The sequence below is a fragment of the Pararge aegeria genome, chromosome 7 (assembly GCF_905163445.1).
Source record: "Pararge aegeria chromosome 7, ilParAegt1.1, whole genome shotgun sequence".
In the NCBI taxonomy this organism is placed as follows: domain Eukaryota; kingdom Metazoa; phylum Arthropoda; class Insecta; order Lepidoptera; family Nymphalidae; genus Pararge; species Pararge aegeria.
Window position 1 is genome coordinate 19829224 of NC_053186.1, and position 17897 is coordinate 19847120.

At 37.4% G+C, this 17897-nt stretch overlaps 2 protein-coding genes and 1 long non-coding RNA gene across 3 annotated transcripts in view; 1 reads left to right on the top strand and 2 right to left on the bottom strand.

Annotated features, from left to right (window-relative positions):
- Nucleotides 1-3184: 3184 nt before the first annotated feature.
- On the bottom strand, nt 3185-3901 carry LOC120625252. Its single transcript, XR_005658791.1, has 2 exons — nt 3649-3901; nt 3185-3368 (listed from the first exon to the last, which is right to left on the bottom strand). It is a non-coding gene; the product is annotated as an uncharacterized LOC120625252 (long non-coding RNA).
- Nucleotides 3902-7102: 3201 nt separating this feature from the next.
- LOC120624902 (host cell factor 1-like) lies at nt 7103-12358 on the top strand. Its single transcript, XM_039891686.1, has one exon. It carries the CDS (start codon nt 7339-7341, stop codon nt 9793-9795), a length of 2457 nt encoding a protein of 818 aa, XP_039747620.1. The 5' UTR covers nt 7103-7338; the 3' UTR covers nt 9796-12358.
- A 2804-nt stretch (nt 12359-15162) lies between these two features.
- The window catches only part of LOC120625283 (cytochrome b5-like), a 107536-nt gene continuing 104801 nt past the window's right edge, over nt 15163-17897 (bottom strand). Inside the window, exon 6 of the mRNA XM_039892302.1 lies at nt 15163-17134. Coding sequence (XP_039748236.1) covers nt 17015-17134 — 120 coding nt within the window. The 3' untranslated portion in view covers nt 15163-17014. The remainder of the gene's footprint in view (nt 17135-17897) is intronic.

Genomic DNA, 17897 nt, shown 5'->3' on the forward strand with positions numbered 1-17897 from the left:
GCAGACCAAACTGTGTTCCTGAGTGCCCAATCTTTAAATTTCAAGAGCACAGCACGGGGTTTATCACCACCAGCACGTCCCAAGCGATGACAACGGCTCAGAGATTCTGGGGTCAGATGGGGTAATTTGAGGTGCCCAGATAAAATATTACACACAGAAGTTCCAGGATCTTCCTTGTCAGCCTCCGCGACACCGTGCACCAGAAGAATCTTCTTTCTAGAACGCATTTCCAGCTCATCCTGCTGCCTTGCCAAGAGCTCCATCTGCAGCTGAAGATTTTCCAAGGCAGTCAAGACAAATGACCGAAAGGCTCCAAACTGCGAGTTAACATTAGAAGTAGGGCTTGTGGCCGGGACAGCACCCTTTAGATCCCTCTGGAACTCTGCCATTCTGGCATTGAAGTGATCCTTAATCTCATCCAAGCTTTGTTTTAGAGACTCTATTGTTAGAGTTGTAAATATACAATGAGTCAGTGAAAAGTGAGGTTAAGTTGGGATACTGAGTAAGCTGTTGAATAATTCTGTGCAAATAATTGTATGTAAGCTGGCAGGATTAGGCTATTTAAAGGTACATAATTTGTAAACAATAATCACTTATTTTAATTTATATCAATAATTAAAATCAGAGCAGAAAACTTATGACTTGTTTATTTTGTGCCTACCCACCAAAAAAAAAAAAAAAAAAAAAAACTTATACAACTAAAAATCAAGAAATAAATATTTTCTACAACATTTTTAAGTTGGTGCCAGGTAAAATTTAGAAAATTACTTGTATTTTCCTTGCTACTTTATAAAAAGGAATACGTAGTATATGATATATACATAGTAACTTTCTACCTTTTACTAGGCCCCGACTTAACAATGTTGTAGAAAATATTTATTTCTTGCTTTTTAGTTGTATAACGAAGTCTGTCTTTTTATATTGTGAATTTAATTAAACTTTAAAGAAATGAGTTTAATGCTCGAAACAAGCTTTCCCTTTTAAATTTTTAAAATATTAATCATTCTTTAGCGTCCGCCAAAATGAAACCCTTTTGTCGCGATCCAACGAATCTAAAAGGCTTTTTATTAATTGAGACAATTTCAAAAAGATTTAAGTCGACGAAGATTCGACCGATCGCACTAATACCTAAATGTTACCTACTACATATTTTTTTAAGCTTATTTTAATTCTTACGAGCAGCAGAGCATATTGAAATGCCTTCTCAATATTTGATGTAATAAATAATAAAATACTCAATGGCCCAATAACAGTTTTTCAAAATTGCTACGATATTCAAATAATTCTATTATAATAAAGAATTTATTGGGCATTCGCCATTCGTAATAGACATCAATAAACTTAGTGATATAAACTTGGTACGAACTTGGTGATATAGACGAGGAAAAAAACATCTATATTTTATATAGTATTATTTAGGTTGTAATAGAATGAATCGTCGACGGTCGAATTAAAATTCTTATATTATATCCTTTGACTGCCTGAATGGTCAGTGGTTTGCATGTTTGACTGCGGATCGTATTTCTCAGGTCGGGCGGGTTTTTTTTATACGAAATGTTTAACTCGAAGGTAACTCGAAGTTCGCAAATCGGCGTTGCCCAACTCAAACCCTTGCCTCGGCGCTCGACCTCGGATAATAGAAATCTAACTTCTTAAACGCCGCCAACCTGCATGGAGCAGCGTGGTGGGCCTATGCTCTATAACCGTATATCCTCAGAGAGAGGACCTTTACCCAGCAGTGGGACATTATTAGGCTGATCAAATTCAAATTCAAAATTTCTTTATTCATGTAGTCCTATCACAGGCACTTATGAAGCGTTCATACATATATGTTTACATGATTGTAAGCGGAGGGTGATAACTTCGTTCGCCAACTTAAACCTAAAGCTGCAAGGGTACCAAACGTGCAATAGTCTAAGAGCTCACAACTAACTTACCTGGGTAATTTTTTTTTATCACCATCTCACAGTAAATTAATATTAAGCTATGAAGTTAGAGCAATTCACATCCAAGCTTTTTTATCGTTTAAGTTATCCCTAACATTATAATAGGACTTTTCTGTAAGCTTACGAAATGGTGATGATGATGATGATTGTGATAACTAGTATTAAATATACATTTAGTAACATAGAGTATGGCTACCTAGTGATTATGAAAAAATAATAAAACTAACATCTTAACAATGAATATCCATACGTTTTCTTCTCTCTATGCTTATCATTTATCAGGTCAAGATCTTGCTTGCGGAAATAATATAAATATTATAAAATAAAAACAGTAGGTGGTATCCAGATTCCTTTCTGACATATTGTAGGCAAGGCATTTATGTATATATGTACAATAAAGGTGGTGATGTTGAAGTGCCCAGAGAACACCTCAGCCATTAACGCCACGGCTAAGTGAAGAGCAATATTTTGTATTAGATATAATTTTAAAACCTGCAGACCACACTTGAAAATTAAAAAAAACCATCTTTCTAAAACAACTAAAAAGCAAGAAATCAATATTGTCTACAATATTTTTAATGGGTGCCACAAAAATGTAGAACATTGCTATATAGATAGTTTCTTTGCTGAAATACCGATTTTTAATATTATAATGCTTTATTAGGTTTTTAAAAGGGAACAAGATATAAAGAAAGTTGGTCTTTTTGCTGTCTATTTTTTTTTATACCTACTCAAAAACAATATGATGGCAAGCTTACAAATCTTCTTTCTTATACTATCAGCTTTTCAAAGTTGCTAACTCAACATCTACAAAACACATAAGACTTGAAATACAGCCCTTGTTTAATATGCAATGCTTCACATAAAGAGAGCTTGTATCAGTTAGGGAGGTCTCTTTATGTTGATTTTGATTATTGTTGTACATATATATTACCAATTCTCCGAGTAATAATAATTCTTTGGGAGAAGTTAAAATTAATTGTTCCCACAGGATTTCCAACTAGGAAAGGCAATTGCTAGTTATTAACCTTGTCATGGTCTAATACTCTTAATCAATGCATGTAAAGTCAAGCCCTTAAAAGTTTATATGCATAGCGGGTCCAATGAAGACATTGAGATAGATACATCAATCGGATCTCAGTTAAAGGTACCCTCAATAAATAGCACTCTATAAGTTCTTAGGATACTGGGTGAAACACTGCAGTCTAACCCATGTTTAATAAATTAAATAACAGATATTAATTTAACATCTCTATTTATTGAAAATTTTTGTTATTGCAGTCTGCTGTTGATCCAATCTGAGGTTAATCCAGGGGGAATCACCCCAACTTCTAGACAAACCATTTGAATATCTCAGTAAATTATTGTAACTTAGTTTTCTCTCATCCATGCCCTTGCAGTTGCATTACTCACTTACAAAATCTGTAACACATACAATATGATTCAGATTGTTAAGTCAGACCCACCAATACAAAACCAACCTGATATAAACAATGTTGATATCAGCACTAAGAATTTTTAGATTTGATACTGATATAACATTCTGTTGTTATTAGGAAATATAACAATAAATTTCCACTGTAATAATATTAAGATTTATGAATACGTAAAAACCGAGAGCCTAAGCGCATGGATACCTTGTTAGGCTACACAAATTAATACTTAAAGATATAGGTAGTTCTGTAGGTAAGTCTGCACTTACTATAGTTAGCTGCGCGCAAAATTTGATCATCAATAATTGAAATTAGAATAATCTTCCTTACTGAGCAACTTTTCGTTAGTCTGACCCATTTTAATTAAGGACTAAAACTTACAATAGAATTAAAACTTGCATAATCTTAGGGTAGGGTAGGTTTGTTAGTTCCTCAACGATTAAACTATTATTTATTATTACTAGTTACCTACAGAGTTTATTGTCTACAAAATGTATGAAATACAAACCAAACCCACAGACAAGTAACTAAACACAGAATATGTAAATGACAGATCCAGGACCCATAGATTTGTAGTACTTGCTTGCCAAAAAGTGTAACAAAAAGTATATAAAAGAAAGAGATCATTTAATTTTTTCCGGGGCTTGTTTTTATGCTCCAGAAAAGTCACTGTGACATATGTTGTGGGGCAGAGAAAAAGCTTGTTTTTTTATTAAGCATAATTTTAACCTTTATTAATGTTTAATAAATATTGTGATGCACACAATATTTATAAAACTTTTTAGCTCAGGAAAACCATCGTTTCTGGTGGACTTTTTTAAAAACCAAAGTTAGTTTCTGCGTCTACCGTGCCGAATTGTTGTGCCAAAGCTGTATTGCCATTGAGATGCTGTTACTGCTCCGATTAATTTGTGTTACCGATTAAAAGATTCATAAAATTCCTTGATATTTAGACTTTGAGTCTAAATATCAAGAAATTTTATCGACACTGATTTTTTATTACGCTGTCCAGAACCCTTTACTTAGTATTCTTATACAAATCAAAAAATCTTTATTCTGTTATAGCACAGGCACTTATTAAGCGTCCATACATAATAAACGTATAATTGTAAACTAAGTAGGTACCTACTTTACTGCTCATACATGGTTAAGTTTCTCAATGAGGAGATAAACACTATCGGTGTATCTTTAAGTTTGTCTTTGCGAAAGTTGGTATCCTCCTTGGATTAGTTGACATAGTCTGTTTGCGTTGTAATATTTATATCGAACCATAGACAGTCCTATTTATACCTACAATAGTGTACAAAAATAAAAAATAGAAACAAAAATTAGGTTAGCCGCATATCATTTGATTTTTACGCAGATGTTAGTGTTTTGAACTATAACTACATTATTTCCGAAATAGAATAATTGTAATCAATGTTAAAACCAACTTAATATGGAAAAGTTATATAGTTCTGCGAATTATTATTTAACCGCGCTTTTGTTCTAACAGTGGTGCCAATATAAGAACTAATAGTTATTACTATTCTAGATTGCTATATAGTGTTGAATTATATTTGTACCATAGAGAAAAACGAAATTGGTATTTAGAATGTATAATTCTATTGAAACTTCTAAACAAATATCAAAGAGGGAATAGAGGAGTTTATAAAGTAAAATGTTCAATTATGTATTCTGATCTGCCGTCAGGACACGGCCATAACCCACAAATTTGTGTACTAAAAAAACCGAATATATATTTTTTTTCATCTGACACTGATGGCAATATCTCGCAAGTTTTTTCTTTGTTTAACTTCAAGCCATCCAATAAATGCAAAATATGATAATACAAACAAAAAATACAACAGTTTCCAAGTGAAAATCAATTGCATGCCTATTAAAAATTCTTTGATTAGACTTTACTTACTTAGGCATTAAATAAATATACTACGACAATACACACCTCGCCATCTAGCCCCAAAGTAAGTGTAGCTTGTTGCATTACCTTGTCCGTCATTAGTGAAAACAGGCATAAGAGGCACATGAGAGTAATGTATGCGTTTCAACATTCAGTGCCACTGTTTAGTTTTATTAAGCCTCATTTGGTTGATTTTTATCAATTGGGTGGAAATTTATATAAAACTACATTTCTCCTTTTTTCAGGGTATTTTTTATTTGTTGTTAAGTTCTAAAGACATTTTATATTGGCCACACGGATACCTTACATACAGACGTAGCCCCTCCAATACGTCCCCTAATTTTAATCAATCATTATCTCCTAATTATGCTGCCAATAAAATACTGTTAAGGGCAAGATTTACGGTCATAAGACACGAAAATGACTCTTTTTTTTCTATATTAAAGATTATTATTTGAATAACGATAATATTTATTATCCGATAAATCCAATACTGCCGATTTGACAGATCAAAATACTGAAATGAAAATATATTGGATAGAAACAGGCGTTACTTTGCGCAATTCCATGATATATTGTGAAAATTAACCTTAATTTACTATGGTGTCATTATAATTTCTTCAATCTTTGCAATCCACACCAAACAGCTCTTCGGCAATGTACCCTCTTTTAGACTTCATTCTTATAGCAATCATTTAATAAAGAAAGATATTTACCTTATATCACACATAAGTTGGGAACAAGGAATGTATTACAAAATATTATTTCCCTAATTACCTCTACCTCCTGGTACTGGAACTCATAGACGGGAAGAGCGGGGTATACCCTATTAATGAGACCCTAAATCAAACTGTGTAAAATTGACTATTTAACAATATGGGTGTCATTTTAAAGGTGTACTGGGTTGCTAAGAACGATTTCATTGTTAGGGTTTCGTGCCCAATGGGTGGCACAAAGAGTTCCATGTAATAGTAGAATCCTTACCCATACCCTACGTGCGCGAGTCCGACAAACACTTACCGGTTTTATCATTTGTTGTTATAGCGACAATTTTTAAACATACCTTCTTTAAAACTGTGAAAACTTAAAATTTGTACCTAGTCATAAGATACAGCCCGCTGACAAACGGATGAACCCGATTCGCACTTGACTGATTTTGGGTATATTTTGTTAAAGCGACAATAGATAATATTAAATATACACACGCTTTAGAAATTCCTACCTCCTTTTCGATTCATGAGATACATCTCGCTGACCGACGCATGACGGACAGGCGGACGAACGTACGGACAACGGAGTCATAGAAAGAGGGTATTTTTGGCATCCTTTGGGTACGTTTGAGTTTTATCGATATTGCAACTTACTACATAATAACATTAAAGATATAAAAAAAATATGTTACGTGTGAGTGAGAACCGTGCATAAGTAGTAGTGCGTTTTAATATAAATCAATTTCGGAAACTAGTCTTTAAACTGGATTATATTATATAAGCTGAAAAGAGATGTACTCGGTATTCATATATTCCATGAATCTCACTACGATAATTGTTTTTCGCAGTTATAATAATTTGATAGTATTTAAAGAAGCCATCGTATAATCAACCCCACCGACTGCATAAATTATATGGTTGCTACCTAATTATGTAAATATTACATAATTATTTAATTTAACAAGCGGTATCGTATTTTGTTATAGTTATACAAGTCTAAAACAGATGTAAGTATACATTTTTTTTCTGTGGTGATTTAACATTTATAAGCTGTAACTAAGCATAGACAATTCTTGACGCCGCTCTTTCACCTTTTGTTAAGTTGCCATTGCTGTTGCTAACGCCATTTTTGTTATACACTCGAAGCTTCATAAGGTGATTTTTTTTTACTCATAGGCGAATTGCGTTGGTGCGAAAGAGAAAGTCGAATAAGATAGCATTACGAAGCTGCAACTGGCCCGAATATTTTCTTCAAAGCTTATTTACGACGTTTCTCATTGTCTATGCTGTAGATACGCATCCCGAGCGATACATACGGTGTAAAGTTTATTAACAAATGTATAGTAAAAATGAAGGAAAACGCTGTACTTAAGTGGCAAAAAGTGTACAATCCCAGTGGCCCTCAACCAAGACCCCGCCATGGCCATCGCGCTGTTGCTATAAAAGATTTAATGATAGTTTTCGGCGGCGGAAATGAAGGAATCGTTCACGAGCTTCACGTCTTCAACACCACCACAAACCAGTGGTTCGTCCCTGTCACGAAGGGAGAAGTTCCTCCAGGATGCGCCGCCTACGGCTTCGTGGTCGACGGTACCCGTCTCTTGGTGTTTGGCGGCATGGTAGAGTACGGCAAGTATTCTAACGATCTGTATGAACTGCAAGCTTCCAGATGGGAGTGGAAACGGTTAAAGCCGTTGCCCCCCAAGCAGGGCCTGCCACCGTGCCCACGGCTCGGCCACAGCTTCACACTGCTAAATGGTAAGGTATATCTTTTTGGTGGGTTGGCAAACGAGAGCGATGACCCCAAGAACAATATACCGAGATATCTGAACGATTTGTATACTTTGGAAATGTACCCTAATTCATCAATGACCGTCTGGGATATTCCACTGACCTATGGGCAGTCTCCTCCTCCGCGCGAATCTCACAGCGGCGTCTCCTACACGGACAAGAATTCTGGAAAATCCTCTCTGATCATATATGGAGGTATGAGTGGATCACGTCTAGGAGACCTGTGGGTGCTGGATGTAGATAGCATGTCATGGTCTCGACCAGACCTTGGTGGCCCGGCTCCCTTACCACGCTCCCTGCACACTGCTACAGTCATTGGCCATCACATGTATGTGTATGGAGGGTGGGTGCCATTAGTACCCGATGAATCTAAACTTGCCACTCATGAGAAGGAGTGGAAATGCACCAATACTCTTGCTTCTCTCAACTTGGAGACCATGACGTGGGATAGCATTGCCTTGGACAAGTTTGAAGAATGTGTGCCAAGAGCACGTGCGGGTCACAGCGCTGTGGCTATTCAGACTAGACTGTACATCTGGTCGGGCAGGGATGGCTACAGGAAAACATGGAACAATCAGATTTGCTGCAAGGATCTATGGTATCTGGAAGTTGGAGTGCCCCCACAGGCTGGCCGAGTTGCTTTAGTTAGAGCGGGGACAACTTCATTGGAGCTGAGTTGGCCGGCCATGAACACTGTCACAACGTATCTGCTGCAAGTTCAGAAATGTGGAAAAGTGACCCCAGCACGTTTCCCCGCTGCCGCTGAACCTGTCGCCGCGCCCCCGCCCGCTTCGCCCATAGCCCAACCAGATGCAACAAAAGCCTTTGGGTTGACTTCGCCCGTCACCACCAGCTCGCCCGCCACGCCTGCAGAGCTCCCGGCGCGACCGATAGCCGCAATCGCGTCCCCTATCAGCGCGATTGCCGCTCCCATCACTTCTACACCGCAGAAGGTCATGTCGGGGGCGATTAGGATGCCGTCACAGCAGGCCACCGTCAAAATATCCCCCAACACTCCCACGATCAAGCAGACTTACCAGGGCAAGGTCGTCAAGTCTCCGGCGCCGGGCTCCTCGCAGCAGATCAAGGTGGCCGCCGTGACGCCACAGGGCGTAACTCGCATCGTGAGCGGCGTGGGCACGCCCAGCACAGTTCGCGTGTCCACTGCGCAGTCGTCGCAACAAATCGTCATCGGCACGGCGGGTGGCGTGGCGGGCTCGCCGCGCTTCGTGCAGGTGAAGACTGGCTCGGGCGGCATGCCCGTCAAGCTTGGCAGCGGCAACATGCCGGTCAAGCTAGCCGGCAACGCGATGCCGCTCAAGCTGGGAACCAACCTCCACGGCAAGATCGCCAACAGCGTGCAGAAAGTGGGCACTCCACTCAAGCTGGGCCCCGGCAACGTGAAAATCGGCACAAGCAACGTGCTGGTGAAGACGGCGGGCGGCGTGCCTGTGCAAGCCGGCGTGCAGGCTAAGGTGGCGGCCGGCGTGCCCGTCAAGCTGGGCGCTGGTGGCATGCCCGTGCTGAGCGGCGGCGGCGCCATCAAGCTCGCGGGGCAGCAGATGAACGCGCCCGTGTACAAGATCGTGACGGCCAAGTCGGGCGAGCAGGTGGCCACGACGGCGGCGGGCGGCGCGGGCGCGACTGTGCTGCGGCAGGCGGGCGGCAACGCGGGCATCCCCGTTATCATCAAGAAGACGCCGGGCGGAGGTGCGCAGGCGGGCGGCGCGCCGCAGTACGTGACGCTGGTGAAGACGTCGACGGGCATGACCGTGGCCACGGTGCCCAAGATGGCCATGATGCAGAACCGGCCTGCGGTGCCGGTCAGCTCCGCGCAGGGGCTCGCACCGGGCGCCACCATCGTGAAACTGGTCTCGGCCAACTCTGTGGGTGGCAACAAGATAATCACGCTGCCGTCCAACATGCTGCAGCTGGGTAAGGCGGGCGTGGGCGGCAAGCAGACGATTGTCATCACCAAGTCCGCAAACCAGGCGCAACAGAGCCAGCCGCAGTGAGGTCCGAGCCGCGCGCCGCGTCGCCGCGCCCGAGAGTCCCCGAGACCTCCGCTCGGCGCCGGCCCCAGGCGGCTGGTGACGATTGAGGTATCTCTAGATTGTAAATTTCCACGAGAACAGCAGTGAGGTGATACTATAATAATATATCATAGGATGTTTTAAATCACTTGTATGTTAATGGGTCTGTAACAAATGTTCTCCTGAGAAATTTACTAAAATATTTTATTTACTCTTGTAATAATTTTATTTGGAAGTTGTCTGTTTGCACTGTGAATCCTAACTCACAATGATCTGTCTATATTGTTATACAGCTCAAAGTAATATTTGCTTGAAGCTCTGTCTAAAGTGGATATTCCTCACATCTGTGACCTAGTTGTTACTAGACTATGCGAAAGTGCCTGCCGAGCGGCCCTCCCTGCCGCGATAGTGAAAAGGACGTTAGGCGAAGGGAGAACTAGAGTATCACTTGTAAACTTAAATAATAATTAGATTTTAAAAAGTTAATTCTATTTGAAGTTTATTATTTTGTGTTTATAGATTTATTTCTAAATTAGAATATTTTTGTATGTAATGATATCATAAGGAGTAAATAATATACTGCATAGACCACAATCATGACCAAATACTGCCACCTGGAACTTGAACTGTGCGATGGGCACAAGCTATAACTAATATCAAAGATTTTTGTCATACTATCTCACAAATTATCAGGCTTCATGTTTAATATTAATACTGGTGATCTAAAACACTTTTTGTAGCAAACCTGAGTCTGAATATATCAAGTGACTGTTACATTTCATGAGTGATTAGTTTTTGAACCACTCTTAAGAGAGGGCCCCTTCACTCAATATGAATGGAGTCAAATTCATATGTATGAATAAAATCTTCGATTTCCATCTTGTTTTCCTTGCATCAGTTTAAGTTCTTTGTTTTCATTGTGAAGGTTGTCACTTGAGCTTTGGACAGACGGCTGGGCATACTCTGTATTGGATAGTAATATATTGATACCTGCTTTTGATGGCTGAATCTCAGGAGTGTCACCAAGTGCAGAGTCCTAGTATCAGCCATTAGAAACACGCTTTAGAATTAGTTAAATCACAATATAATATAATATTATTCACTATTTAAGTTTTGTTTATGGCAAACCATTGTTGATGTTTATGTGGTGTTTTCAGTGTTGGATCTATGATGTGGATGTGTTCCATCATTTTTATATGAGACTATATTTCGTGTTTGGAGGCTATTTTTATTTGTTTCCACTCCACTGATTGAAATGCATTGCTTAGGTAAAAGCTTGTCATTAGAAACTGACTATAGTGTATTGCAAAGTGTACACAATAAGAAATGTATTTATTGAAATTGAATTGTTTTAACTGAGGGGAAAATTCTTAGGATTCCCAATGCAGCCTGATCTGATTTGAAACTCATACAGGTATGCTTCTGATAAATCACTTGTTTATACACCTATCCGCAGAAATAAACAAGTGCCTGTGTAAATTTTTATAATTCTCTAAAGCAATTCAATATCGAGATACATCTACATCCCTATAGAGAAAGCTTTGTTAAAATAGAATTATTAATTAAGAATGTACAACAAGGTCTATATTCTCTTCTGTCTTTATAATATCTACACATAGGCAAACCATGCGATGGGGAACAGAAATATACAAAATTTGAACTAAACTATTATTAAAACCTTAACATTATTTTTTTATTTATTCACACTTTCATTCATTGATCTAGTCTAATAATATATGAGTCCCCTTCAAATTAGCATTACCCAACTTTTAGAAGTTTGAAAGTATACGATTTTGAATTTTGGTCTTGGAGTAGGGCTTAAATGTGAAGGTGCATTATTTTAGTCATGGTAAAGAGTCAATCAGTATATGTATTGATCCTATATAAGTGGACAATTATACTATAGAGTATGTGCTAAATTTGGCCTTATGCTCAGCAGAGCTGTTGAGCTTCTTAATGGGAATTCAATGGGATATTGAAAAGTTTCAAGCAATGAAACACATAAATTGTGTTATGAAGCTTGCTATGGTTGTGGTATTTCTTTCATTCTTCAAAGAGATCTTTCCATATTTTTGATAATACATGATTTTTAATCCCAAGCAAGTGGTTATAATGACAAAATTTGTTCAATAAATATTATTTAGCGTCTCCTTAAATCAAACTAATATCTTTTTATTTTGTCAGTCAGTTTAAGGTCTATAAAAAATCATGCCTGAGATATGATAGTCCTAACAGAATATGTTCTGAGAGGGGGATAGCTATTTTGAAGGGGTGCTTAGGGAAGGCTGAAAGTTTGTAAGGTTTTACCAGAGGATGACAAACTGGATATTGCAACTTACCATGTGCATTTTGGATTGCTTCATAAAGCATGTTTTGCCACGATTCTGACCGACTGCCGCCATTCATTAGGTCTTTGCAGAATCTTATGCTGTTTTATCACAACACGACATTTGAATTATTTGGCGAAAAAAAAAATTTACAGTTAGCTCCTGAGTGTGAAGTTTACAGTACAATATGATATAAATAAAAATATGATCTTTACTAATGTATGAGTTTGTATATTTGAAAACACAATTTTTAAAAAGGACCAGGGTATTTTAAATTTTTTGTTTGATGCTATAGCTTATTTGCGGTACATTTTGTTTTAAATTGAATGTGGGTGAAATCGTGGTTCACCTCTTGTACACCATAACTATGTATCTTATTGCTTACTATACAATAATATGTAATAAATATCTATTTAAATGTGTATCAATAACAATGAATATTCGTTTGTACCCTATGCTCTCCTAAATCACTCATCCTATTGCAGTGTAAGTTAGCATGGACAGCATTCTTTGTTTCTGAGTATTTCCATCCTGGAATTTCCATGGAAGCCAGGAATAAAGTCTCGTCCGTTCAGTTGTTTGATTTATAGAAATGGTTTTTTTATAAATAATTTAATTTTACACAAAATCCAATTTGGCTAATTTAAGTAAGGTTGAGTTCAAATGTTACAAACTTTCAGCTTTTAAATCCATGCCCCTCTTAGCCCCTCTCTGGCCAATAGAAAAAGCGAAAGTCAGTTGTAAAATAGGCAGTTCAGAGTCTACACATTTGTCATCCAATTCGACATTAAAGCATCAGCATACACATAGCTATATTTAATTTATTTCATTTGTAGGTATCTAATCAATAATTGTACCATAAGAATTTTCAGTTACCTTCTATTTAACACGTGGCGAGTTGCTGGGTCGAGTAACTTGACTTCTCTGACTTGTTCGCCCCAAATTAATCATTCCACCAATTAAGTGAAAAATTTGGCATGGAACTCTCATTTTACTTGACACAGTTTATAGTTATCATATTCAAAAAACTCGGTTGGTCAGTGGTAGACCGAACCCTTAAAATGATTGTATTTTCATTATACTTAATTGTGTATAATAAAACATGGCTTTGCCATTTTTTAAATATTTTTTAATGATCGATGTCGAATTGTTCGGACAAATGTGGGAACACCCTTGATATCAATGATAATATATTGTTCTATGTAATATTAATGTAATTGACATAATTTAAAGAATGCAGAATATTTTCATTCCAAACAAAAGTTTAAGTTTACAGCTCATGTAAGTTAAATAAAAATAAACAAGATTTTTCACAAATGAAAAGTTCTGCATTTCATTTTAGTATAAGTTTTAGTTTTAATCTACGGTATAAGTAAGAATATGAAGTGTAAATATAAGTAGATAAATTTAATGTTATAGTTTGTTCATATTATGTTCAATTGCTTGAATAAACGATTTGGATAAAGCGCGCCTTTCATTTGATGATGTCACAATATTTTGTAACCTGCACAACTGCGGCAATTTTGTATAACTAAGCTTTTTTTATAGTTGCAACGTTATGCAATATTATGGCCGATCGATTACATTTCTATTGCACTATTTATTTGACTTGTAGTTCTTGTGTCTCTAGATTGACAAGAAAACAGTGAAATAAATACCTAACTCTCATGTTTAAAATATCTTCGTTAGTAATTCTAAGCAGTTAGTTGCAAATAACTGAAGAATAGTGCACCATAATTGCATGGGTATTTTAATTTTTATAACAACGCCATCTAGTATTATTTTGAGTAACTATGTGGACAAATGTATGTAGACCACGGTGCGGTCTCGTAACAGTTCAGATATATTAACCTAGATGTCACTATTAGCCACTATTTTTATAACTCAAGTACCTACCCATCCTATATACCAATAAGCTTCAGTATTTTTATAACTAGAACAAAAGTTTCTTCAGATTATCTAAATTGACTACTAGACTACTTTAAAAAATATTTTCAGAGGTATATTATGTAAAGTGGTAGGTAGATGCTTCTGTCTGGGAAGTATACAACAGGTTCCCCGGACGTTTACTAAAGCCATCCTCATGCCGTGGTGGTTTTTAATTTGGGTAAACGATTGCCACATACCCTCTATCCTGCCCAAAAGGACAATACAGTGTACAGTACACAAAGCTTTTCCACCACGACAAAAACAAAAAGGTAGGTGGTTACTTCTATTTATACAATATGAAATGTCTTTCCTAGTTCATCAATATGCCAGGTCACGATTTCATTTTGTTGCACAAGAAAATGCATTTAAAAGGAATCCAGTGTTCTCTCTGTCGGTTTAAGATCATGAATTAATCAAGTTTACGTATTAAGTAGATAGTTAGATAATACGTTATTCATCTTTGCCTACTTTATCGTCTTAATATTTGACCTAATTTTTATAGTGTGATTTGATGCGATTTGAGTGAAAATTGTGCAGACAGTTAGTGACGTTAAAGTTTACTGTTATTTGTATATATGTAAAATGAATGCTATGTCTTTTTTGACATTTCATTTCAGGTGTATGCAAAGTCAGCGAAATGAAAATATTAAATGAATGGAAAGTATGCTTACCTACTTCGAAGGTCTGAAATTCCGATAAGCCGTCGTCGTTGTCGGTAATTGCACTTATTAACCTTACCTAAGAATCGAGGTTCACGTCAAATTGCTTTGGAATGGGTGCTTGACTCATATAGCTATGTCTCTCCCTCCTATGATTTAGGCCTGTATACAGCAGAGAGCATAGTACTTTAATTAGGCTCTTCATCGTCAGCTTATGTTAACGTCCCACTGCTCTATCAGAGAGGGAGTATATACCCTCCCCGGTTCGTCAATGCGGGTAGGCAGGCTTTAACCAAAGGCGTAACATTAAAGGGTAAATTTTAACATACTAGTACTTTGCCCGACCCAAGAATCGAACCCTAGCTTACTGAGGCTATTAAGAAAATAAAACAAAAAATGTCATAAAATAAAGTTTTTATTGTTTCGTTTTTATTTTTTACAAAAATATAAATACATTAAAGATTTAAATCTTTAGATAGCTAATTGACCCTTCAAAACTGACGCTGATTCCATGGCGATTCCTGATAGATTCCACGCCAAGAGGAGAGCGGATCCTATCGTAGCATAAGGAAAGTGCGGAGAGCGGAAGCGACCATGGATACCGTCGGCAGGTTTCAGGGGGCGTCATTTCCACAGAATATGTTCCGACACATAAGTCGGTGTTTTGAAATACCTACGCGTTAGGGGCCGTTACAGTCACTCGAGCCAATACTACCATCCACCGCTATAATCCTTCGATTTGAACCTGACCAATGGCATAGAATTAAGAAATAAGAAGACGGTAACATACCCATTGAACTGGTAAATTCCGCTAGTGCATAGAGGCCATATTATTAAAATATTCATGAAATATGTGGCCATGTTATATTTGATGCGTTTTAAAATAATATAGGGTGGCATATTTCGTTGCATGCTTCCTCTCTATCATATAATAGTTTACCACCTGTTCTATTTGTACTGTTATACCTTGGAAAAGTGCAGTCAGAGACCTTGGGCTTATTTTGGACAATACAATGTCTTGGGTAGCTCAAATTTCTGAATTGAGTCGCAAAATTTTTGCCCCTGTTGGATACTTGAGACGGTGGAAGAATTTTCTGCCGTTAAAAACTAAAATTCTCTTAGCAAATTCACTTCTATTACCTATTTTAGACTATGCTGATATTTGCTACTTGTATTTATCAGAGACCATGCTCTATAAACTGGAGAGGCTGCAGAACGTATGTATACGGGTTATCTTTGGTATACGTAAGTTTGATCATATGTCCCAGTATCGTTCTCGGATAAACTGGCTACCAATTCGATCCCGTAGGAACTTGCACGTTCTTTGTCTTTTATATTCTATTTTATTTTATCCTCAGACGCCACCATATTTAAAAGAGCGATTCAACTGTCTTGGGAGCATTGTTCAGTGCTATTTCAGGGCTAAGGATAACAACAGGTTGCACGGTCCTGCCAGTCACTCGCATGCGTATGGAAATTCTTTTACAGTCAAGGTGGTTATACTCTGGAATGGATTGCCGAGAGACATAAGACAGTTTAAATCATTAAGCATCTTCAAAAGTCGTTTAAAAGAATATTATTTATCTACGGAGTCATAAACTTATATATTTGCTTTGTATGTAGGTTAGGTTAGGTTATGTATTACTGTTATACATAGTTGATGTAGTTTATATTACGACATATTTTTAAAAATTGCACTATCCAGTTTCCATAATTATTTTCTTCTTTCATTAAGGGTTGTCTGGAGGAGATCGCTTAAAGCGATAAGACAGCCTTTGCGCATTTTTATTTTTCTTGTATTTATGTTTTCAATATATATTATCATTATCCTTTAATTGTGTGCAATAAAGAATTTATCTATCTATCTTGTAATAACATTTTACCAGAGGCGTAGGTATATCTAACTCTTGGCAATAAATAACTAAAAGTATTCGTAATACGTAAATTGTACTAGGTATTATAATAAGTTACGAAAGGCAATTCTAAGTAAACCTGCTGTTAAAAGGTGAGAAACTGGGATATGGGGAGCATGGAATGCGGTTACCTACAGACACAGGGGAGATTTCCTGAGATCATCTCTTTCAAGTAAATAAACAAAGTAACTATTCAACTTTACATTAGAATATATTATCTACTTGAATAGAGAGTTTTTGAATTTGTATTTGATTGGTGATGTTCGTACCCCTTTTAAACTAGCCTGACTTGGAAGTCTAAGTAAATAAGCACTAGACTTAGCATAACTAAGTGAGGTTGTGCATTGGTGGTCGGGAGGTCGGTAGGTCAGGGTCAGCCTATTAGGCCGCAAGTGATGATCCTCAAGCAGCCGCGGTTGCTGGTTTCAGGGGCGGCTGCGACTACCTTCTTCCTCTTTATTTTCTTGCCATTGGCGTCGTAGCGTTTCTCCTCCTGTAATGTTGTATAGCTTCGTCAAAAAGGTACAAAATACACATAATATATCTTTTCTACTTATTCAAATTTAAAATAGTCCAAAGAATGATAGATAACGCTAACGACGGGTCAAGATATTTTTTAAATATTTTCTTCAATTGCGATTTAGAGAGTGCTTATAGTAACACTATTTTAATGCTGTTTTTAAATTCGTGTAAGTAAGTACAAGTAGTATCGTTTTTAACTACTATCCAGACACGCGGTAGACAAACGCGGTCTTCGACCTGGCTATGCATATAGTAGGAACATGGAAAAATACTTCTCTTTTATGAGACATTATTTACAAAATTTTTAGGGTAGGCGGTGCTTTTGTGCTTGTATGAAGTGCGCGCCACAGGCGGTAGAGTGTCATGTCAAGTTGAAGTCGTGAAAAAGTTGAAATTACACGAACCATTTAACACTTATTACAATATGAACATAGAAAATACATTTCGTTTATTCCGGTATTCAAACCGCTTACATTAACTTTTATATCTTACAGAAGATTTATCACATCATCGGCAAACCATTACCGGCCCACTACAGGGCACCGGTCTCCACTCAGAGAGAGAAGGGTTTAGGCCACAGTCCACATAAAACCAAGTGACTAGAAAAAAACACTGATTATCTATTGCGACGTAATGCAACGTTTTATTTAGTAGGCTTTTAGGGTTCCCCTATGCTCATAAAGATTCGGAACCCGCTACAATTATTAATACAAGAACTTGTTATCTCCTTATGG